Source organism: Labeo rohita, chromosome 3, assembly GCF_022985175.1.
Source record: "Labeo rohita strain BAU-BD-2019 chromosome 3, IGBB_LRoh.1.0, whole genome shotgun sequence".
In the NCBI taxonomy this organism is placed as follows: Eukaryota; Metazoa; Chordata; class Actinopteri; order Cypriniformes; family Cyprinidae; genus Labeo; species Labeo rohita.
The window spans coordinates 12,157,227-12,183,080 of NC_066871.1; the positions used below are offsets into that span (position 1 = coordinate 12,157,227).

Consider the following 25,854-nt stretch of genomic DNA (forward strand, 5'->3'; position numbering starts at 1 on the left):
AATTGTATAAATGATTATTTTAGTTTCAAGTGCCTGTAAGGATTTGGAAACAAGCAGAGCACGGCTGTTTCTAAAGCAAGCAGTGCCATCTGCCGTTCAAAACTAAGCTCAGAATCGATTTGAGAAGGAATCGCGATGTGTTCGGAAAATCTCGAATCGATGCTGAATCATTTCTCGATTCGTGTTGCCACGATTTATCATACCATCCCTAACTTGTACCTGAACTTTAAAGGGGACTCAACCCTCTTTTTATTTGTGTGATACTGTCTCAGTCTAAATTACATTCACACTGGTGTAAGCCAAACAAATTACAATATAACAACGACAGTAATAGCCATATATTGTAAAACAATTGCACTGCAAAATAAATGAAAATGAATATTTCATAGGTATATTATTTTTGCTTTACACTACAGTAGAGAAATTACAATACTTTCCTACTTTCCACACTTGAAAGAGATATTTTGAATTTGGACTGCAGTAACATTACCCATTTAAACCCTCATTGTCAGCAATTCATACTGCACTTTTAAGCTTTTATTTTTACAGTAACGGCAGTAGAGGTTTTATTTAAAGAAAACTTAATACATTCACTACACATCTAGTGAAAAGCTATAATCATCTGCCATGAAAATAAAGCATAACTGGTGGCCGTTGCATTCCCAAACACACACTAAACTCACAGCACATGTAATAAAGAGTTCACTGCATTCACTGTGAATGGAGCCGTTCTGAGGCACGGAAAACACCGGATCACGAGCTGATCACCTGAACGAAGTGAAACAGCTGATGAAGGGATTAAGCCATATTGTGCTTTTGGTTTTACTTTGTTTGACAGATACTGTGTCAAAGCATAATGAACCAAAACACAACTTCAAAGACCTTTTATGTTAGAATAAGAAGTTTAAATACATTTTCAAAACTACACTTTTTGCCTGGAAGACCTATCTTTTCATATCGTCATGTGATCATGATAATATCGAGACAGTTTTGCCATTGCGATATCACGATATTGACAATACCGTTAAATCCCCAGTATCTACAACATTACAATATGAAAGCCATAAATATTGTCATTCTTCAGTAAAGATCAATTAGAAAAAGAAAGATGATGTTCATTGACGGCTCTGAAAGCACGAGTCTGCAGAACGTACGACAGCACTGTGTTTTGACTTGAAATGTGCAGCGCGCTCACATTTAATTAAAACATAACTACGTTTTATAATCACATTAGACCGTTATGAGATTACTGCCTTCTGTCCCCAAACTTAAGACCTCTTAAAATGACAATTAACTTTCTAACCTTGAATTTTATCAAACTGAATTTAAAGACCACTGTAAATGTGCAAGTGATGTCCTAAAAATATATAATTGGTGAAAAGTACCTCCAGCGAGGAAGGGGTTGGAGACTGGAGCCTGCTGGAGAGGCTTGCTGACAAGAGAGTCAAGGTTGACAAGAGCAGCATTGGGACCCAGGAATGACTCTGGAGTTTTTCTGGTTGGGCCGCTCGGTACGTCAAACAAATCAGAGCCTACAGACAAGCTGGTCTGCGATGGCAAGGCAGAGCTTCCTCTTCCATCACCTGGGAAAAACAACATTCTCATGTCATTCGCAACAACAGATGACACTTCTTTTAAAAGGTAAACTGTTTAAGTGTTTACCCGTCATTGCTGAGGAGCGAAGACTGTCGAACTCAGAGAGGTCCTCCCTGGAAGTACCATTCGATGTGGAGAAAAGATCAAAGCCACCGACTGACGGAAACGAGACAGACAGTTAGGATTAAAATGAAGACAGCTTTTAGTTTTTTAAAGGATCGTTCACCCAAAAATTTAAATTCCTTCATTAATTACTCTCCCTCATGACCTTCGTTCATCTTCGGAACACAAATTAAGATTTTTGATGAAATCTGGGAGCTCTCTGACGCTCCATAAACAGCAAGGGTCCTACCATGTTCAAGGTCTAGAAAGGTCAGAAGGTTTTACAGCTTTGGAACGACATGAGGGTGTGTAATTAATGACAGATATAACATTTTTGGGTCAACTATCCCTTTAATATACAAGAACACAAAAGAAGACAGTCTTATTTCTTAATGAAACACATTTTAACAGTGAACCTTTTTAAAGCTCACCTGTGGCAGGGGCTTTAGGGCGGGTGGCAGGCATTGGGCTCCAGGGATCAGCAGCTGCAGGAGCTGGGGTCGACCCCCAGGGGTCACTGCTTTTCACAGGAGCAACTGAGGAAGAGGCACTGGGAAGACCCCAGGGATCCACAGGAGCAGCTGGCTTAGGGGCTGCACCTGGAAGATACACATAGATGTGCTAAGTAACAGCCATCATAAGAATCACTACAACGAAAAACCACTGCCACTCCCCTTACTCTGACACTTGTTCATCAAAAAACTTAAAAAGGCCTTTTATAAAACAAATTCAACCCCTAATGAGTTGTGATGTAATGGAAGCAGCAGCAGATCTTTTCTTCCATACTGTGACATCTGAGTGTAATGCACTATTGATGAGGGGAAAAAGTGCCGGAACTTGGTTCTATCCATCGGTTGCTGATTGAATGAAGGTATCAGTGAGTGCCTGCAGTTGATCATAAAAAATAGCCAGGGTTTAAGTGGCCTAAAAGACTGGAGAAGTCCAGTATCCTTCACCAGTAAGATGTCTGCCATTATACAGGCAGATTGAGTTACAACATTTTGATGAAAAATGACAAGATAAAAAAAAAAAGGGGGGGGGGGATATAAGGATAAATCATTCACAAGATGCACTGATGAAGTCATTTGCATCTGTAATCACTATACAATTATGAGCATACTGATGCCACTACATCTTTAATAAAATATCTTAGCATTTAATGTTTAACTTCCTTAGAACAGGAACCAAATGCATTAAATCTGAATAACATGCAATATGACAGTAAGAAAAAGACACCAGGCTTTGGACTATTTTATCAATGTCCTTACTACCTTTCTGGGCCTTGATTGTGGTTGTTGCGTTGCTGTCTATGCAGGGTCAGAAAGCTTTTGAATTTCATCAAAAATATCTTAATTTGTATTCTGAAGATGAACGAAGGTCTTACAAGTTTGGAACGACATGAAAGTGAGTAATTAATGACAGTTTTCGATTTTTTTTTTTTTTTAACTATCCCTTTAAATCTACAGGCTGTACTAAATTATATTTAAAAACAGCACCAAAGCTATTTCACAAATGAGTGTGACATGCTACACAAGTAAAATAGGAGTAAAGGTTATAGAATATACAGTGAAATGTGTGTTCAAACTGGCTGTTCGCAATTTAAGGGGACATGCACACTTGCCTCAGTGCTTCTCTCCATACGCTTCATGACTTTAGTCCAGCTTAAACTCAAAAGAACGAGGCCATTGGAAGAGGAACCCTTTACAGGCTCAGCGCGCTCTCTCAACCAGTGCAGATCTGAATACTGAGTCTCTTTGTTTTGTTCACACTGGAATGCACAACTACCGGCCTTGCTACATTACTGAGCTGCCACGAAAAGCTACAGGAAAAAACTACATTATGAAATAGAGTCTGAGAGTGGAGGGGGGTCTAAAAGAAAAGGGGCCTTTGGTAACAGGTGGCCCTCACATTTTTGATAAAATTTGATTCAAATCTGCCTTAAATTGCAGCAAAACAGCTGGTATCAATGATGTAAATGGTCCTGGTGGGATAAGTGCTTTTTTTTTTTGTACAAAGCCTAATGTGATCAGCACAGCAGGAAGCTGATACAAACTGTTGTCAATATACTATTATTAGCTACAGTCAAATGTGATCTTGTATGTGAAGGGTGTTTACTTGCGTAACTAGCTAGTGTTTGTATGCACCTGCCTTCAAGACTATGAAACTAAAAATAGTGTTTTTGTTATATTTTCCTCATCCACTTGACAGAATTTATTATATATCACAACATAGTAATGCATTTTAAAAGGATTTCACTGCTGCTAAGCAGATGTTTAAATGTAAAATTTTTAATGTGACCCTGAACCACAAAACCGTAAGTAGCACAGATATATTTGTAGCATGGATCAAAATTATTGATTTTTCTTTTATGCCAAAAATCATTAGGATATTAAGTAAAGATCATGTTCCATGAAGATCACAAATGGTCACAAGACCAGGAAAGATAGTGAAACTGATCTTTAGGAAATGCAATAGCCAACTAAGTGTTTTATAATCATCACAATATTTGCAATCCAATTTATATCGCCAAGCCCTAGGTTGTGAGTCTCCGTGTTTACCGTAGGACTGCCAGGGGTCTGAGGCTGGACCTGCTGCTGCTGCTGCCGCCGCCGCCGCCGCCCCTGCTCCCCAAGGGTCCGGCGCTTGATCGGCAGGGCCCTCGAGAACCGTGTCCATCAGATCCATCAGAGATGACTGTGCAGGCTGCACACACAACATACAAGATTAATGCCTACAGACATCTCTCACCATCCAAAGCAATCACATCAGCTTATCTGAATATAAATACTCACATGATGAGTAAACAAGTCCGCAAGCAAAGAAAGAAGAAAAAGAAGTTCATTGAAAAGATTAAAGAAATGGTTTTCCAGTGACATTTAGCTTATAGTAATATAAACAAAAGTATGGCATTATAGTTTAGGATTACACAGTAATCAGTACTATTTCCAGGTATTATGCACTTACACACATTTGGACATCTTGTGGAGTGACATGCTATACCCCATCTAAAACTCTTTATAAAAGAATTGCCAATTCTTTTATAATTAATATGGAGCAGCTTTTATGAGCTCATTAGGCTTCAAGGAATATTTGAACTTAATGTAACTGTCACATCACATGACCATTTAAAAAGAACTACAAGGAAATTATACAAGAATTCTGCTTGACTCTTCTGCTAGCTATCATCAAATTAGCCAGTTGTCTTTTGAAGACTTATACTGAATATAATGAACAATAAGTACAGTTCTTATGCTGTCCTTTAATATGGTTTTGAAGCTTGACTGCCCCCGAACAATATATGCTTCTGCTAAATGAAAGACCAGAAAGAACATTCAGGTAAAATGCGACCCTGAACCACAAAACCAATCATAAGGGCCAATTTTTTAAAGGGCCATTTTTTTTTTTTTAATCTGAAACCTGGATAAATAAGCTTTTCAATGATGTGTGGGATAGGAAAATATTTGACAGAGAAACTCTGAAAATCTGGAATCTGAAAAAGATTCAAAATCAAAATATTGAGAAAATGAAGAAAAAAAAAAAAAGTTCTTAGCAATGCATATTACTAATCAAAACTTTAGCAATAATGAACGGTAATATAATAATAAATAATAATAAATATATAATAATAAACGGTAGGAAATTTACAAAATATCTTCATCTTTAGTTAATATCCTAATGACTTTTGGCATAAAAGAAAAATCGATAATTTTGACCAATACAATACATTTTTGGCTAATGCTACAAATATACCCATGCTACTTAAGACTGGTTTTGTGGTTGAGGGTCACAGATGTGTTTTTTCTACAGAAGAATGAATGTCATACACATTTGGAATGACACAAGGATGAGCAAACGATTACAATTTTCATTTCTGGGTGAACTGTCCCTTTAATAAATGAACACGCAGGAGGTAAGAGATGTGTAAACCTCCAGCAGAGTTTAGTGTGGCTACAGATTCAGTTCAGGCCTGCAGATGAGTTGAAGCACTCAGAGGCTGCACCTACCTCTTTCTTCTTCTTGGCCACTTTCCCTGCGGAGGAGTCTTTGCGGCTTTCTTCCAGAGCCATCTGGAGCCGTAGGTCATCCCCACGACGCATCCTCTCCTCCTGAACAACCACACAGAGACGCACAAAAGAATTCACGTTATATCACACACATTATGGAGTGCATGCCGTCTGCTGAATCACAGCGTGAACCTGCCGCCCCGTGTCCTATGACAACGAGGCCCTGTTGTTGTGATTCATGATGATTCAGCACCAAAATTCAGTCACTGAGGCATGTAAAAATCTGCACATTACACAATTAACACACTGAAGCCAAGATTTAGAATTGTGTTAGCAAACGAAGAGACACACCCAGTACTTTGTTTCCTCAACGGGTCTGTTTCAAAGGTCAGAGGAGACAGGAAGGAAGCTAGAAATGTAAAATATGTCAGTGGGAAGCCACCAAGGATAGGCTATAATCTGGTCCCTATGTAAATAACTTTGTATTTGGTTTGCCATATTTACAACAATTAAAGGGATAGTTCACTCAAAAATAAAAATTGTGTCATTAATTACTCACCCTCATGTTGTTCCAAACCCATAAGACCTTTGTCCATCTTCGGAACACAAATTAAGATATTAGTCCTGAAATCCGAGAACTTTCTGACCCTGCATAGACAGCAACGCAACTGACAAATTTAAGACACAGAAAGGCAGTAAATACATTGTTAAAACAGTCTATGTGACATCAGTGGTTCAACCTTAATTTTATGAAGCTACGAGAACACACGTCAAAGACTTGACACGGAAGAGAAAAATAGTTGAATAAAGTAGTTATTTTGTATTCTTTGCACACAAAAAGTATTCTTCTAACTTCATAAAATTAAGGATGAACCACTGATGTCACACGGACTATTTTAATCTGTGTCCTTAAAAACTTTCTGGGCCTTAAACATGTCACCTGTGGTGCTGTCTATGCTGGATCCAGAAAGCTCTCGGATTTGATCAAAAATATCTTAATTTGTGTTCCGAAGATGAACAAAGGTCTTACAGGTTTGGAATGACATGAGGGTGAGTAATTAATGACAGAATCCTAATTTTTGGGTAAACTATCCGCTTCCAAGATGAAGGGGAGTGAGAACAGAGATCTGCTGTCAATATTAACATTGATTAAATGAGGGCGCTGTAGTGCAAGCAAAGCCCCTTTAAATAAAGTCATTTCACTTAGCCAAAAAGCAGAGACGATTTCTAATGTTTCTACATACAGGACATTTTAGTGTAGAGCTGAAACATGAAAGATTACGAAGAAAAGAGAACAGGGAAAGAACATCGTTCACTCAGCAGAAAAAGCTGAGATGAGTGATGCTCTTTCAATATTTCACCAGAAGTCTCATTATTTCAATGGTTAGAATGCTATAGTTCCTTTAACCCTTAACCTCATTATAATCACAAATCTAGGACATCTGACTGTCTCATAGAATTGTCAATTTTTTAAATGACCCCTAGTCAGGTTCAAAGGAGAAGTCCACTTCCAAAACAAAGATTGACATATAATGTACTCACTCGTAAAGAAATTGTTTTTTGACTAAAATATTTCAGCATTTTTCTCCATATAATGGACTGATATGGTGCCCCGATTTTGAACTTCCAAAATGCAGTTTAAATGCGGCTTCAAACGATCCCAAATGCATTCTTTACAACTGAAGAAAGACAGACATGAACATTTTGGATGACAAGGGGGTGAGCAAATTATTTGTGAATTGTTGTTCTGGAAGTGGAGCTCTCCTTTAAGAGGGCCAATAGTGCTACACAAATGTAGGAAGTCCCCACTGTGCACCTCCCTTTTAGACAAGCCCCTCCTCAAATGCACGAACATGCCTGCTTTTTTCATTTGTAAATTCATCCCAGATGTCCAAATGCACACACAGTTCTTTCACATTATTCTTTGAGCATCGAGCACCAAGCATTTTCAGAGCCTTCAGGAACCTTATATTTCCTACTGTATCAGCTGCCCCACTTCATCACTTTTATAAGACATGCAAGACGCGGTTTTAAATCCCACTGAGACAGTTGTGTGGTTGTATGGCTTCCACACTAATTTGTAAGTTTCCTAAACAATATTCTCTTGCTGGTCTGGCCTTGTGTTGCAAGACAAGGACAACTAGGTATATTTGTGTAAACAGTGATTGAGAAGAAAATGAGCCAGCAGAAGGTCATATTTCCTATTTCTTGATGTTGTGCCAATTTGAAATGTAGGCACAGTTAATGTAGCTTTCACGTGATGCAAACAGCCCTCAGTTTCCAATTAGAAACAAAACATTTTCTTAGAAATAGGGTAACTGTATCACCATTACCTAATTATACAGTGACCCGGTTAGTATGTGTAAAAGGTGCAGATGCCTGGGAGGCACAGTAAGGTAAATCTGTATCCGATGAGACTACATACATTCATGCATCAGCTCTTCAGAGCTGCAACTTTAAATAAATAAACTAATTTTATGAACCATACCATTTCAAATTTCCACTCGTGTGTCAGAAATACTTTTCCATATTTGATGCAGTAAATGACTATTTGATTATTCACTGTGGTTAGATCCTTGCTAATGGGGTACCATTAGAGCAAGTCATTCTCTGAAATTGCTTGTTGACTGTCTGGGTGGTGTAACAATATGGGTTTCACGGTGGAGTGATGTTCATGTTTGTTAGGGCAAATTAAAAAAAACAAGGAGAGAAAATTACCAGAATTAGAGGGACCATTAGAGGGGCAAAATAAAGTGCATTCAAAAGTACTCCAAATGGCTCCAGGGGATTAAGAAAGCCCTTATGAAGTGAATCGATGCATTTGAGAAAAATATCCATATTTAAAACTTTATAAACTGTAAACCCTAGCGTCTGCCAACTGCCATAGGCGTGTTCACGAGAGAGTTGCATTCCAATGGATGACGTAGGATGTAGTGTAAGCTCCGATGAAACGTGACGAACAAGTAAGAACAGAAGAGAGAGCAAAACAAAACACCGGTCACAAATTAAAAGTACAAAATGAGGATTTGTAAGGAAAAATGTCAAAGAATTTCGATATAGGCTAAAGAAGAGACTGGTTTTCCTTTGCTGTAAACAAAACTCAAACGCATGGTTTCAATCTTGACCATCATTCACTGCCATTATAAAGCTTGGAAAAGCCAGGAATTTTTTTAAAGGGTTAGTTTACCCAAAAATGAAAATTATCCCATTGTTTTCTCCAGTCATCCTAGGTGTATATGACTTCCTTCTTTCAGACAAATTCAGTCAGAGTTACATTAAAAATTATCCTGGCACTTTCAAGCTCTATCATGGCAATGGGCAGGTGTTTCTCTTCATCAGTCCAAAACAAGTCCAATAAAGTGCATCCATGCATAATAAAAAGTGCCTTACACAGCTCCGGGGGGTGAATAAAGGCCTCCTATAGCGAATCGATGCGTTTTTGTAAGAAAAATTTCCATATCTAAAACGTAATAATCACTTTAATATAGCTTGTGCTAGAAGAGCCCCGTTGAGAGAGGTAAACAAAGCACCGGTCATGAATTAAAAGTTCAAAACGAGGATTTGTAAAGAAAAATGTCAGAAGATTTCGATATAAACCAAGAGAAGACTTTTTTTCCTTTGCTAAAGTAAGGAAACTTTGCTTCCTTTGCTCCTATAAACAAAGTTTGGTTTTCATGAGACTCACTGGCACATGCGCAATGCTGACATCATACGTCATCCACCTGGAGCTGCTTCCATGTACGACTGTTAGCACAAGCTAGATTAAAGTCATTAAAGATATGGATATTTTTCTTACAAAAATGTATCGAGTCCCTACAGGAGGTCTTTATTCACCCCCCCGGTGCCTTGTGGAACACTTTTTATTATGGATGGATGCACTTTACTGGATTTGTTTTGGACTGATGAAGAAAAACACCTGCCCACTGCCATGATAGAGCTTGGAAGTGCCAGGATAATTTTTAATATAGCTCCAGTTGCATTCGTCTGAAAGGAGGAACTCATATACACATAGGATGCCAAGAGGGTGAGTAAACAAAGGGCTAATTTTCATTTTTGGGTGAACTAACCCTTTAATACAACTCCATTGTATTCATCTGAAAGAAGAAAGTCATATACACCTAGAATAGCTTGAGAGTGAGTAAATCATGTAATTTTCATTTTTGGGTAAAAACCCATTTAATAACTGAAATACACACCATGCGATGTATGTTTGTAGGCCAAAACTTGGAAACGAATTAGCAAATGTGGCCACATAACCCAAAAGTCAATGGGTTGCTGGTTAAATATCAGACATAAGTTCTGTGGTTAACACAAATCAAGATACTTTCACATTTTATCTTACAGTATATGTGCAAGTACCACCCTTGTGATTCTTTATGTCTTGAAAAAGGGTGTTGCAAACGAACGGCAAAATAAGACAGAAATTCTCAGGAAAATTAAATGTCAGCTGATCAAACAGGTAACCTACATAGTCTGCTTTTACAGTCCCATTGTTTAATAGCAAAATACTCCAATTTAATGTTCTGTTTTTTGTTTAAACAAAGCCTGAAATACCACTCTGTAAAAGCTCTCTATAATATAAAGGTCTACCTCCTCTAGGCAGCCCTGCCCACCATGAAAACTCATTGGTCTAAAGTCCTTATCATAACTGAACATGCATCACAAGTTGTATAATTAGCTGTAGATGTGTCATTAGGCAGCAGTTTTAGGGCGGTATTGAGTGACATGGTGTACCTGCTCAGCGGCCTCTCGGCTCATGGCAAGAGCCAACTGTAACTGTAGCTCTTCTTCTCCACTCGTCTGAGGCCTGGCTTGCTCCAACTCTGAAGACGCGTTGGGAGATGTTGCTAAAAAAAGACAAAAAACACACATACTATGACATTAGCATTCAAGCACTGCAACTACTACCACACCCGGCTTGGTTGTCTCAAGGCAGGGCTTGGGTGAGCCAACAAGCACACATTACAATTAATGCTGAGCGGGTTTTATCAGTTACTCATATGCCACGACACAAGAACAACGGAAATTGTTCTTGCTAACACTCTTATCAGTCATATCATATCTGTCACCCAATGACTACAAAGTTATTTAAAGGCAAAGGTGAATGAACATCCATGAGAGTGTTGCACGTGCCAGGCCAGAAGGAAGAAGCCAAACTGGGTAAATCACAACCGCCTACTGATTATAAGCTTAAACCAGTGGACAAGAGTACTTCAATACTGATTGGATTAGGCCAAGCCATGTGTTTGGAAAACACAAGCATCTCTAGCCATTTCGGAGCACATGGCTCAGTCCCAGGCCATTGAGAGCCAAACACCTTAGAAAGTACAGGTCACAAGGCCAGAATTAACACTACGCTCAAAGCAACCACAACCGCTAAACTATAAGCACGACACATCTGAGAAAAAGAGCTGCACGTTTGTGTTTAGTCACCATCATTAGTCTAGGCGGGTTTTTTTCTAAGCAGCATCAATCAATAGACTGCCTGTCTGTAATCCATAAGATCTTTGACAGCCATTAGGCTTAGTCTTGATGTATTGCTTCAGTAACGATCAGAAATATTGGACCTGGGGAATCTCAGTGCCTTTTGAAACACAAGCTTCCCAGTTTCTAAACCCTGGGGGACTTGAAATTACAACCAAAGGGCTCGAGTCTGTGGGAAAAGCAGTAGAGGCGAACAGGGGAAATGAGGTAGCGTGGGCGTGGAGCTTCGGTGAGATAACAGATGACATCACAAGAGCTTCCAGTCCGCACCACGCCAACCTTATTGGGCTAAAATGGAAATATGACTCATATGCCAACTGCTTGGTTCAAAGTCAATTTCTCAGAATCAAAATTTAAATAGCAAGGCTGATTTTTCATTTATAGACTCCTTGTGAAAGATTTTTGATTTTAAGCATAGAGTAGTTTACTTTCTTTTTTTACAGACACGCAAAGCAATCAATCTGATTAGAGCCAGCCAGACCAGAAAGTGCCTTCCATACTTGCATGCAATCACACAGTCAGTGAACAGACAGTCTCGGACAGCACAATCAATTGACTTCTTGTCCATCAGTTTGAAGCTGAGACCATTTCATTAAATCTAATTCTGTTTATCAGATATGCTGACATCAAGAATATGTACAAGAATAAATAATGCATAAAGAATATTTTCTTTTTTTGCAATAACAGCATCTATGGCTACTTTCGTTATTGTTTGAACCCGCTGGGTACTTAATCCTTAAAGACCTAGAACATTTTCGGGGCACCTGACAAACCTGCACTTTTCTTTGTTTTTTTCAGACCTATTCTACCAGTCCGCATCAAGTGCTACATATCATTATAAACAGGAGAACTATAGGCAATTTTCAGTGAAAAACAGGTCTCTTTAGTTCACTGACAATATAGATGTCTGTTTGGGAAGTAAAGTAAATGGAAACACTGTTTTTTTTTTTTAGAGAAATATATTTTCAATCAGAGTATGAACAGCAAAAATGAACAGTGCAGCAAGCAGTGAAAACAACTGCACAAATGGTCTTGTGCAACAAATATACAGAGCAAATAATTCACAAACTACACACAAAATGAGAAAAATATATAGAGTGCAACAGAAATAATAGTGCAAATAATCTTTGTAAACTATATAAGAATAATTTACGTAATATAACAGTCCAAATGGATCAATCCGCTGGCTGTATTCCACGTCGGAATCGATTTTACCGGGACAGTGCATAGCCATGTGAAAACAAATTCCAGTACTTTATCCGATATGTACCGCCATTTCATCCATGTTTTTGGTTTGTTTTATGTCAAAGTGCTCTGTCGTGTGTTTTGTGTGCTTTTTCAGAGAGTGCGGTCATGCAAATGTGTTTTTATGTGTTTGTTTTCATGCACACATGACGCACTTTACTTTCACTTTAAATTTGTTCAGATTTTCAAAGCAACATGCTAACTGGTGGTTTGTAAGTCCAAAACCAAGTTTATTAGTTGAATAGATGACAGCCTAAACCAATCTGGGCACGGGGGTGGGACTAAGCATCAACAATCGTTCCAATGACAAACATGATACGGAAAAAAGCAGAGAACCTCAGTACTTAGTACAATATTCTGTATTTTTTTTAAATATTCAGATTGGATCAGTGGTTCAAAAGTTTTTCAATATTTAAAGGAACCGTATGTAAGAAATTTATTTTAGTTAATCATAAAATGGCCCTGACATGTCACTAGACATTAAGAAATCATGTTCATTTCAAATACTTATATCACTGACAACAGTGGTCCGGCCAGGATATTGTCATTTAAAAGTGAAAGTTGCAGCCCTCAACTGATGTTGATGTTGTCATGTTGTGTTTTGGTCTGAGGCGCCACCCTCCAGCTATCTACCAATCACGAAGTCAGCAGAGTTTCGTCATCCGGATTGCCAGCTCTGCTCTAGTTACAGCTGCAGCTACGAACGTGTCGGATAAAACATGTATAAAGTTACGAAACCTAAAAGACCTCGTTATGAATCCGAAGTACGTCGTGACAAAGTCCGAAATAAAACAAGGATTTGTATAGGAGATGCCTTTGACAGATGGAGACGGCTGAAAACGGAGAAGAATTTTAAGACAGATGCCAACGTTGCTAATTTTCCATGGTTGCCCGTGCTAAATGCGTTCATAAAAAGCTTTATATCGCACCACTAGCACGGTATGAAAACAATCTATGTTCCGACTGAAATGTGGTATTACAGTACATCTTTACGAAATATTTGGCTAATCGCCTTTAGTAAATTTTTGCGACACGTAATTACTTCGCAAAACATCTCTCGTGAAGCATAAACATAAGTAACAGAAAAAAAAAAAAAAAAAAAAACTTATTGTGTAGGACTCGTCACTTGCCATTGGAAGCTCCTTGTAGCAGCCTACGTTCCTGCGGAATCCTGCAGCTTAGCTGGCAACCTCGAGTCAGGGGGGAGGGGGAGGGGATACGCCGTTCTACAGTATTTTGAAAGTGATTGCAGTACCAGTTTTGGCCACAATCCTACATACGGTTTCTTTAATAACATTAGTTATTTTTAGCAGTGGGTGGCTGTCTCGGTCTTTGAAGGTTAATAGTCCGGCAGTTATATGACGTAATGTGTTTCAAAATGTGGCCAAGATACTGTACAAAGAAATGCTAATAAATTGTATTAATGCTTCAAGCAAAAAAGTAAAAAAAATAAGCACCAATAGTTTTGGAGTTCAGAGGTTTGAGCAAAGTTTGGCAGGCGTAAAGGCATCCAGAATCTATTTTAAACAAGGTCAAGATCTTTCCCTGGCTATGGGTTTAATTTGCTGTCTTTTAGCCAAGAGGGTGTCATTTACTGCTCTGAACAAAACTTGAGATTTAGGGAAAATAGTTAGTGGCTTGACATTAGGACTGTTACGATTTAATTTTAAAAAATCCTCAACTGCAATTTGCCCGTGTCAAGTAACCGGAAGAGGTGTATTCCATGGATAAGAATCCATGGTTTAGTTCATGCGCTTCATTTACATGCGCGTAAGTTACATATGTGTGTCTTGGTGCGGCTCCATTCACAGTAAATGTTGCTCCACACAAACAGTTTTCATTTACATGTGTGGAGCACCTCAAACTACAACTTTGCATTTCAGCAGATTTGTACGGTAAATCATTTATAAACCTACGCAAGCACAGAATCTTTCTCAATATGCTAACTGTTCATCTCAATTTAAGAAAAAAAAAAAAGCAAAAGCTCAAACCCTCACTCTGAGTTTATATGTTTTAATGCCCACATACTATTACTTATAATTACAGTGTTACTATTACTACAAATACTGTAATATACTATTACTATAAATCACAGTGGCTGTAACATTTCTGTCATAAAGAAATGGCCAAATATTAAAAATTAAGTTGACTTTTGAATTAAATGTTGTTTGGTCAATATTAAACGAGGATTAGATCACGCTGTAAAATGGAAAAACCATATGATTACTTGCTTTTGATACTTTATTAAAACTAATTATTGCCTCACTGCTTTTATATATGTATTTTGAATATTTTAAAGGCTACTGTTTGCTTAGGTCTGTTTTTATTACCACAAAAAAAAAAAAAATTATCCAATTGCTCGAGTAATCATCAAAATAATCTGACCAATAGAGGTGACACATCTACTTGACATTTCACTGTTTTGCAGCTTCAAATACTTTCTCTTTGTTATGTGCACTTGTGAATGTCTCTGACACAGATGCACAATGAGCATTTTGTGTGAATGGGGGTGTTTTCAATGTAAGCAAAATCTTAAAACATGTTCCGGACACCTTAAAATGACATAATTCCGATTAAATGACAAAAACTATACAGAAGGTGTGCAGAAGGGGAAAATGCTTGTTTTGACATCTGATAATGACTAGATACGAAGAGGTTTCTAATATAGAAACTAAAAAGGTTTTAGAGGTTTTCCGTCAGCTGTTTTATAAGCAGTACAGTCGCACTTCAGTTCACTTGTCTAGAAGAGTAATACACTTGTTCAATGCAGGCAAGTTATTGCTAAATTAAATGCACACTGACTTTAACATCATGATTTTAGAATACATGCTATATTAAAACACAAAAATGCTGTTCAAAATAGTTTTACATGGAGTTTCACATCACACCACAAGATTATCACAAATTTTAAGAATACTTAGAAGATTGCCATGCAAATCTGAGAGGATTTTGCGTGTCATTCCAAAAGCCACAATAACTGATGTCAAATCTGTATATTGTCCTTTAAATAGCTAAAACAATAAATTCAGATTACATTGTCAAAGTGTTCTTTCTTTGGTTGATGAGTAAAAACAAATGCATGCTATGACACAAAAGAGCCTGTTATTTTTAGCATGCATTTTTATGATTTGGCTGGACAGCAATCACATTTGAGCTAATATTTTACCATATTTGATGAGATCTATGTATGCACAATGATGTTTCTATACACAAACATACAAGTGTACATGAAATCTGCTCATATAAAGAGACATTTTGTACTTTAAGCTTGAAAATATTGATTTCAGACTTTCAAATGGATGGATGAAAATTAGAGATAATATTACAAATATCATAATTTGTGTTCAGAAGACAACTGGACGTCTTATTGGTTTGTGTAAATAATGCTACTTTTAATTGTTGGTTGAACTATTTTCACTTACATTACTAGTGAAAGACAAACCAAAGAATAATCAGTAGTTCTAAATCAGGAAAACTAAATGCAAGAAAATGAATATAATTAAAAGCTTGTGTCATACAACACTGAGTGAGAAACCACATTAACATTTAGCACCCATATTCAAATTTTTTTCAGTCTGATGAAGTGTGAATTGCATGTGACTGAGAGCCCATTTACACTTTCAGGAGAAACAATACCAGGAAACTAGCAGAGGAATGCAAAACACTCCCGTTAACAATTCAGCTTTTCTTCCAACTGTTTTTCCTTTTAGTTAATGACTCAGCTGTTTACACCCACTTTCATACTATGACGCTCCCCATACACTTTTTCATTTTCTCCTAAATCCAAAATGTTAAAGCAATTAATGACAAAGGAGACACTAAGAGAAGCTCACAAAAATGATTAGACTTTGAAATGTAATTAAAAGAACTGACTTCCTTCAAGCAGATGATCAAATTCTTTTTTTATACTGTATAAAAAGAGGCAGGGGGTAGGAGGAAAAGAGAGAGAGAGACATATGCAGCTTCCTCTCCGAAGCACAGGGCAGAGCAAAAGACCTCTGGGAGTTCAGGAATTGTGTCTTCCTGTAACGAGCTGAGGGAAAGGGGTGGGGCATGAACGGCACGCAGCTGTCCGGGGCAGACGTACAGCCACTGAGTGCTGCAGGGAGGCACAACAGAGGATGTGTCTCCTGCAGGGTAACAGCAGACAAGCAGTTTCCTGGTCTGCAGTGTAAAGAATTTGCACCATGCAGTCTGAGCTCCAGGTGTGCAGAGCTTCTCCAAATGAATTCAACAAAGCTGACTCTTTTACAACCGCACCAGCCCAGATTTACTTCTTGCCATTAACAGCAACATTTCAGACATAAAGGGAAAACATCAGCAGGCTGCCAACCTTTTACTGTCTGTAAAGGGCTTAATAATATGGTCCTGAGGAATAATGTAGCCTGTAGCATTTAAAAATGCTTCAGCTCCAGAGCTACAATAACTGTACCTGCTAACTCTACCATACAAAAACACCTGATCCTGAAACTTACCAGTTGCAATACAATATGGTAAACTTTTAAAAACAGTGCATCTCCTTTGTTTAAATCTGTTCAATTGCTTTATAAAAACAATTTCTCAACTTTAATAGATTCTCATTTTAATGAACCAATATCGATTCTTAAATCTTGGTCTATGCTGTTTTCAGCTGATGAATGAACAGTACAATACATAGTGCGTCTTCCTTTCAATAAATAGCAATAGGCTAGTCTTTGTGTTACTTTTGATATGAAACAAAGTCTCATATTTCAAATTATGTCCATTACCTTAGGAAATTCAAGCAATAAATACCGTTTTGGCACTCTTTAAGGTGGCGTGATAGATCGTTGTAGCTTCTGTTCACTCGCCTGTGAGTAATCCAACGCATAGGAAAACATTTGTGATCATTTTTGTCATTACCGAACTGCTCAGTAAATGGAATAGTTGCATACTCCGTCATATTTGTACAACACCAGGTATTTTGTACATGCAACTTTGCTATTTTTTGTTTTCTCACTGATACACCTCCAACTTGGAAACTGGAGGTTCAAAGAAAGTTACGAGTTTTCCACCTGTAATTATGACTGCGGTGACATTCATGCGTGTTCAACACATAAATACGATCTTTCCAACATGACTTCATTGCACCAAGAGTACCCATCAAAAGTTCTATTTGCCAGTTGCATCATTTTGGGATCCCGGAGAAACTTGACTGGTCTCTCAGAAGTTCACTTGCAGATTAAACATTTCCTGTTAAATTACTCATCCAAGATGTTCATATCTTTCCTCAGTCAAAAACAAATTAAAGGAGAATTTCACTTCAGAACAAAAATGTACAGATAATTTACTTACCCCCTTGTCATCCAAGATGTCCGTGTCTTTCTTTATTCAGTCGGAAAGAAATTCTGTTTTCCTCAGGAAAACATTTCAGGATTTCTCTCCATATAGTGGACTTCTACGGTGCCCACAAGTTCAAACTTCCAAATGAAGTTTAAATGCAACTTCAACGGGCTCTACACAATCCCAGCCAAGGAATAAGAGTCTCCCATCTCATTTTCTCCTCCAACTCCAACATCGTTGCAGGAGTACTGACCCAGTGTTTCAAATTGCAGTTTCAGTGCAGCTTCAAAGGGCTCTATACGATCCCAGCCGAGGAATAAGTGTCTTATCTAGCTAAACAATGTCATTTTTTAAAAATAATAAAAATGTATATACTTTTTAACCACACATGCTTGTCTTACACTAGCTCTGCTAGTTGTCATGTTGGAAAGGTCACGCATGATGTAAGTGGAAGCACCAACTCAGTATTAATAAAATGAACATACCAAGAAAGTCAAATGCCTTTTACAAAGAAAAGGTAAAACAATGATGTCAGACGATTTTGAAGTTGAAGGAGAAATGGCGTTTTTCATCCTACCCTACTTTTTTGAACCAGAGTGCACAGACGTAAAACTAACCACGTAATCTTTCCAACATGATTATATATATATATATATATATATATATAAGAAAATGATCCTTATTCCTCAGCTGGGATCGCGTAGAGCCATTTGAAGCTGCATAGAAACTGCAATTTGGACCTTCAATTAATTGATTCCCATAAAAGTCCACTATATGAAGAAAAATGTGTTGTTTTCCTCAAAAACCTTAATTTCTTTTTGACTGAAGAAAGAAAGACAAGATCATCTTGGATGACATGGGGGCTGAGTAAATTATCAGAAAATTTTAATTCTGGAAGTGAACTAATCCTTTAAACATATCAGATAATCTAATTTGGCTTGAGCTACTCAAAATGTTTACAGCTGTTTTTCATATTTAAAGCCATTTTATCCCACTGTTAGCCATCTTAGAATTCATACTTGGCAAGTTAACAAGCTAAAGAAACTTACATCCATGATATGATGCAGGTGAGCCCTCAGACTTGCCATACTCCTCCGAGTAGCTGGTGGAGAGGTTGGGCTGGCTGGAACCACGGCCGAAGCTGATCTGATTGTTGCTGCCCACACTGGTGGCCACCTGTGCCATCCGCTCCTTAGTCTTCAGGGCCTGAGAGCGTTCACCCTTCAGACGGTCGTCATCCTTCAGTAGCACAACCAGCTGCTTAGACTTCTCTCTGACGTTGATGCCCTGGTCTTTGCCGTCCCGATCAATATACTGGAAATCTTTGAGCGTCTGTATAGCAAAGATGTTCTCTTTGCACTGGAGGGCCACTCGCTCAGATCCCGTTTTGATCAGGTAGTCCAGCAGCGTCAGGGCCTTGTACACATGCCGCCAGTTCTTTCCATGGTCGTTCAGCCTCCTCCAAATCATGCTCATTATCTCCGAAAAGGCCACCACATTGTAAGTGAGGTCGGCGATCTCTGACATGAGAGAACTGGAGGGGCCCCACGGGTCATTGGAAGTCGCTTCCCTGACCTTCTTCTCCGGCTCTGAATAGTTATTTACCACATTTTTCATTTGTCTCCGAATAGTTGAGCTTGGCATGGTGGCGTGTAGTGTTAAAATCCTTGAGAATTAAAAACAAAAAAAAAAACCTCAGTTTTGCTAAAAAAAAAAAAAAAAAAGGAAGTCTGTTGTGCAATAGTTCGAACACACGTTCTCCGTTTGAACAGTTTCTCTGTGTTACTGTGTGCCTGTTAAAACCATTTCCACAGAGTGAAGGAAGCCAGCTCGATGAATTCCTCCATTACCTGAAACACAAAACCAAAATGTCAGACAGAAACGGAAAAGGTTCAAACCAGAAGGTAGTAATAGTTGCTAAGCACAATTAGACTACATGAAATCAAGTGCACATAAAAACAGTAAAAGCCATTATCATGACCGTTTTTCTTTCCACAAACATGAAACGGAAAGACAGTGATCAAGTTGATAAACATGGTGAATTGCACAATGCACATACAGAAGTTTAATGGTCCATTACCTAACTACACTTGCAGCTTCCCTCAGTCTAGATAAAGTCAAATGGATCACAGCTGTTCACTTTTCAAACTGACCACAAGTCGCATTATACCACCCAGGTACATGTGGAGTAAAACGTAACTTTGTACACACAGAAGGGCGGCTTAGTGTGTGAAGTGCTTCCTATTACTCATCTTTTACGGTAACACAACACTCATGTGGGAAGACATCTTATTTCCCAAAAGTAATTGCACCATACTGTGCTCTCCATTACAGTACGGCATGTGAAATCAGTGCTTGAACTTAAACACTTCAGTCATGTCTGCTAGCACTAGGGCTGGACGATATGGCAAAACGATCATATCATGATTTTTTCAGGAAAATCTTGATTCATGATTTTAATCACGATTCTTTGTCATGTTGGTTTTGCTATTTTACAAGTTGTAGAGGCAAACTATTTCCCCTATTTTAAAAACAAAGCGTTACAAGGTCACAAAATATAGAATAAAAAAAGAATAGTAGACATTTAGGCAAGAGTGGGTGAAGATAAAAATCTGTCATTATTTCATCTTTGTAATGACCTATGATTTTCAAGATGCGGAAAACGCATACAGAATCACGGAACCCAGTCATGAAAATGGAATTTACCATATAACGCAGAATGTCACTGAATTTCTCAATGTTTGGATGAATTAACTCAAAAGTAGGCCATTATACTTACATCAACTCACGATATGAACTAGTATCTCTAAATATTAAGCAAAAAGACTATTTATATATGAATTGTTCATGTTCCGTGTGTCTCTCGTGTGTGCGAATAGCACAGATGCACGGTTTCGTTTACAACACACAGATCGAATTTTATTGTCTGCCTTCTTGCCAAATGAGGATGTAAACACACAAACAGTATTTCCAGAACTGCTCTGACCTTTCTTCATGAGCATTTTACCATTTCGTTTGAGAGAAACGATCCTCATATCATATACACACATAAATGTAAAGGTATTCACGCCAACCCATCAAAATAAAAGTTCAGTTTAACTTTAAGACATATTACTATTGTTTAGTAGAATGTATGTACTACTACTATTACTAAAATTCAAATATTTAGACATGCTTAAACAGAATTTGGAAGCAACAAAACAAAAGGTGAGAAAAAAATAAAACATTTCATAGGGCCCTAACATGTAATTTTTGTTAAACTTAATGAGTTGATGTTAAATTGAAGTTTCATAATTTTAATTAATTAGCCTTGCTTTTTGATTAATAAAATATAATTTAATCATTAAAAAAAAAAAAAAAAAAAAAAAAAACTATAAAAAAAATAGAGTCCAGAAAATCTAAAATGGAATTTGGAAAAAAATAAAAAGGAATTTGGGATAAAATAAAACTGATTCCATAGGGCTCTATCTTTGCTATTAAAACATAAGAACAAAGATTCACATTACAAAAATAGATAATATAGGAAAAAAAAAAAAAAAAAAAAAAAAAAAAAAAAAAGTATATACCTTAACCACAAATGCTCGTCTTGCACTAGCTTGACTTCACACATTACATCATCATATTGGAAAGGTCACACGCGACAGTCAAAAACCCTTTACCAAAAAAGGTAAAACAAAAATGTAGGACGATTTTGAAGCTGGAGGAGAAAATGTGATGGAGATTTTTTATCCTACCTTTCCTTTTTGAACTGGAGTACACAGACGAAGTACTAACGGCTGATGATCTTTCAAACACGATTACGTAATGCGTGAAGTCACATATGCGCACTGCAGAGCTACCGCAAAAATCAGCATTTGTGGTTGAAAAGTATTTTATACTTTTATAAAAGTTTTAATACAGATAATATATAAATAATACAAACAAGTGCTTTATTTTTCAGGTATTTAGCAGTAGCATCCAAATAAGTGAATAAAAAGTTAAAATAAAACACTATATACACTTCACTGTTCAAATATACATTGATCCTTATTAAAGTAACTGTATTAAAGTTCTTCAGTTAAAAGCAGTGAGTGATTCTCTGTCTCTGTGTTTTATTAACATTAAACCAAAAAATTACAATTCTGTCAACATTTCCTCACTCTCAAATTGTTTTAAATCTGAATGAGTTTCTTTCTCTCTTTTTTTTAAAGAATGTAGGTAACCAAACAGTTGCTGGTCCCCAGCGACTTCCATAGTATTTTTTTCCCTACCCACAAATTCAATGGTGAACAGCAACTGCTTGGTTACCCACATTCTTTAAAATATCATCTTCTGTGTTCAGCAAAAGACAGAAATTCATACAGATTTGGGACAACATAGAGGACAATTTAGAGTGACTAAATAATGACAAAATTAAAATTTATCCTTCTGTCAAGCAGCAGCATGTTCAGTACAATTAGTCTGCTGTCATAAGAACTGCACGCATCTACTATTCAGTCACACACACCTGTTTTTCTCTCAACTGTTTACTTTCACTTCAGACATAACCAACCGTGTTTATATGTAAACCTTGTGTTTTTGAGAGTATTAGGGCAATCAGATGCAAAAGATAACTTAGTCCAGTAACAAGTGCTGTTTGACAGGCTTTTTAGTGTATACATGCTCAGAAAAAGTGCATGTCAGAACAGCATGCGAATGAAATGTTTAACCGAAAAGGCTTTAAAGCCTGAATAAGTGCAGTGTCCCGTGAGTGTAACTGTACTGCTGAGTTAACATTTGATGCAAAAGTATGTTGGATCGTATAGTATATTGAGACGGAGACTCAACTGAATGTGCGCTGTAGCACGATACTATTATATTTCTTTAAAAGCAGATCACTGAGACGTTTTAATCATCCCAATCAAAAATCATGATATCGCACACGACTAGCTAGCACAAATAAAGCATCAATGTCATACCAAACATAAGTTTCCTGTCCTGAGCACACCGTGACACTTCAATCGCCAAGAAAACATCTCAACCCATCCCATAAATTCATTAAAAGCTACTGAAATGTGACTCCTGCTCTCCCACAGAGGAACCAATAGAGCACTGCCTTACGAGCAACCCCCACTGCCGCTCCCCCAAGCCCGCATACACATGAATACAGCCGTGGCCTAATGAAACATCTGCTGCTTTAATGACCAATTCAGGCCCAGCACATCAGAGGAAGAGAGGGGCAACTGTATCACTACCGGAACAAAGCTCCAGTGGCTCTCACTGTGACGGGGGCCCAGGAAGCCAGCACACAGGCCCGCGTCTGTGTAAGGATAGCCTCCTCCATACTAAAAGAACAGGTCTGGCAATGTCTTGCCAATATCAAGGAGTCTCAGTGATCGGCCTTGAAGCAGTGCCAGAGACCGAGCATAGCAAGTCCTGTGAGCGGCACTGGCTCTCTCTTTTCTACTCTGAGAAGACATGAAACCTATCCAGGAAATTGGCTGAAGTAATACTTTAGGTACTTTAAAGGATTACTCCACTTCTAGAATAAAAATTTCCTGATAATTTACTCACCCCCATGTCATCCAAGACATTCACACTGTTTTACCTTATTTTTAAAGGGTTTCTGACCTACCTTGCACGTTCAGTTTGTAAACACTAGGTCGACACTTCTGCAGCAATATGGGACAGTTTTGAAATTGGAGGAGAATATGAGAGAGGAGTTTTTCGTCATACCCTAACTGTCCTGAACCGAGTGCGCAGAATATGCATGTGCATTGCAGAGCTAGACAAGATTTTTTTTTTTTTTTTTTTATCTTTTGCATCTGATTGCCAAAGAGCACTTTGAAGCTGCACTGAAACTGCACTTTTAACCTAATCTGTTGAGCACCATTGAAGTCCACTATATGGAGAAAAATCCTGGAATGTTTTCCTCAAAAACCTTAATTTCTTTTCATCTGAAGAAAGACAGACATGAAAATCTCGGATGACGTGAGTAAATTATCAGGAAATTTTTATTTTGGAAGTGGAGTAATTCTTTAAAAGATGTAAATGCTCCAAAAACGTCCCAAAGTACCAAATTCACATCTATAAAATACAGCTTTGACAACACTACTCTTGTACTACATGGAAATGCTGCTATAAACACAGTATTTTGGGGAATCAGCAATGTTTTATCAACACCAGATCGCTACAGAACTTCCTTATTCTGAGAACTACTGAATACCCTTCTTAAAATAGTCTTTAATATTTGGTTAACAATATTTTATGTTTAACAGCAAAGAGAATGGAGTAGTTTTTGTATACTACCTCATTTTAACTCTGCTAAAACCAAGGCAAAAAAAAAATCGGGGCGGGGGTGTTTTTAAAAACTAAACTGATTTGTATGTCCCATGCTTTTTGAACACAGTTCAAGTGCAAGGCTCTGCACATCTAACACTTTTACACAGGAAAACAATGAAAAAGTTGAATAAATGTATTCAGTGAGACAAATTTAGCACACTCAAAAATGAACTACTTAGAGAACTGCTGAATACCACCAGCCAATGGAACTGTATTCTTTAATACAGTAAAATACCTTACCATAAAAGACCCCAATAAATGGCTTGACTCAGTTTTTCCTGTGTTGATGCATTTCCTATTGAAACAGGTGATCTGAGTACATTCTTTATTTTTAATCATGTCACATCTATGAGTCACGATTCACAACTTGGCTATTCAACTACAGGGGGAAGGGAAATTTCATTCTAGACCACCTGATTGGGCAACAATCTGAGTAGCACAGAACAGGTCTTCAATATTTTTGGCCCATCTTCCTGGAAGGGAAAGACTATTTTTAATTTCACAAGACTAAAAAACAACCCTAATGCAAATTACATACAGGCACCAAAATGAAAACCAGTTCACACTACATAAGCAATATTAGCAGTGAAAAGGCAAAAATCACAGTGACCTTGCTGCACACAGCAAATGTGGCGACCTACTCCTCCAACATTTGACATGCGCGGACCATGCCGATCCATGACACCCATGCAATGAATACTAATCCTGCGTAAGAAACACCAGGAGCAAGTTCTGCACAGCTGTGAAGGACAGGTTACCCTGATATGACTCAATACAAACAAAAGATAGTGAGCCTGGCAAGTGCCAGCATGTCTCACATCTTCAAGGATCCATTGTGGAAGCGCTAAGGAAGGGTGTGTGTGGCAGAGCGAATCCAAAAGCGAAAAAAGCAGGTGTTAAGACTTTGCATGCTAAAACACTAATGGAATTAAGTGGGAAAACTGGGGGGGCAAATGCACACATATCTTAAATTACTCCATACTCCATAGAAGTCAGGCCTACAGGGCAAACCAAAAAAGGTAGATGTTATATAAGCCAGTGCTTAGTGCATTCTGCTCGCAGGTAAACCAGCCGGTTCTGCCACTTCAAGTCAACCGCTTCCTATACAAAACACGACAGAAATCACTCAACTTTACAGTATGTTCAAGCACTAAATCAGTAGGAAAAAAAAGACACAAAATCTCCACTTTGGTGGCTAAATAAAGGCAGATGATCAGCTCTTGCTGTGCTGTCCTCTAGAGACTCGGTTTGTCTAATTACAGGAAGCAAAACACTAAGAAGACGACGCATATGCTGCAGAAATTGATCACAGAAACAACAGACAACGGTTCCCTTCAATCACGGGTGTGTCCAGCAAGAAATCACAGGAGGAACTGCGAGAAATCTCTGTGTTATGGGGATAAAACCGCTTTGGTCACACTGTTCACAATCTTTGTAGTGTGAACAAAACAAACTCGTCAAACCACAAATCTGTCTTTGCCAAAACTTAAGCAAAGGATTTGTGACTACACACCTTAGTCTCGCAGACAAACTAATCTAGGAATAATATAAATGTAAACAGCAGAAAGTGCTTAGTATATGTCTCAAGAAAGCAACGAATAAACCAAAGTTAAGTCGTGGTAAAATATTTATGCAATACACTACATCTAGACGAAATACACACAGCTTATATACTGAATGGTCCAAGATTACAGGGGTGAATAGAAAAACTCCATTTAAATGCATTTCTGTTACACAAACACAAATAATCCCAACGAGGCTTGTTAACAACAGTTTAACCAAACAAGGCCGGTTACAAATGTATTAAAATATCAAGCTAACT

At 37.8% G+C, this 25,854-nt stretch overlaps 1 protein-coding gene across 2 annotated transcripts in view; it reads right to left on the reverse strand.

The window, feature by feature from the left end:
* Nucleotides 1–25,854, reverse strand: part of epn2 (epsin 2) — a 30,514-nt gene that overhangs the window by 3,896 nt on the left and 764 nt on the right. Inside the window, exons 2-8 of one of the 2 annotated variants that reach the window (XM_051103472.1) lie at nucleotides 18,782–19,582; nucleotides 10,437–10,549; nucleotides 5,703–5,804; nucleotides 4,257–4,392; nucleotides 2,130–2,297; nucleotides 1,663–1,752; nucleotides 1,386–1,583 (exon numbers count right to left, since the gene is read on the reverse strand). In XM_051103472.1, the coding sequence (XP_050959429.1) occupies nucleotides 1,386–1,583; nucleotides 1,663–1,752; nucleotides 2,130–2,297; nucleotides 4,257–4,392; nucleotides 5,703–5,804; nucleotides 10,437–10,549; nucleotides 18,782–19,376 (1,402 nt within the window). In that variant the 5' untranslated portion in view covers nucleotides 19,377–19,582. Of the gene's footprint in view, nucleotides 1–1,385; nucleotides 1,584–1,662; nucleotides 1,753–2,129; nucleotides 2,298–4,256; nucleotides 4,402–5,702; nucleotides 5,805–10,436; nucleotides 10,550–18,781; nucleotides 19,583–25,854 lie in introns of both variants that reach the window. The other variant, XM_051103470.1, reaches the window with a different exon arrangement.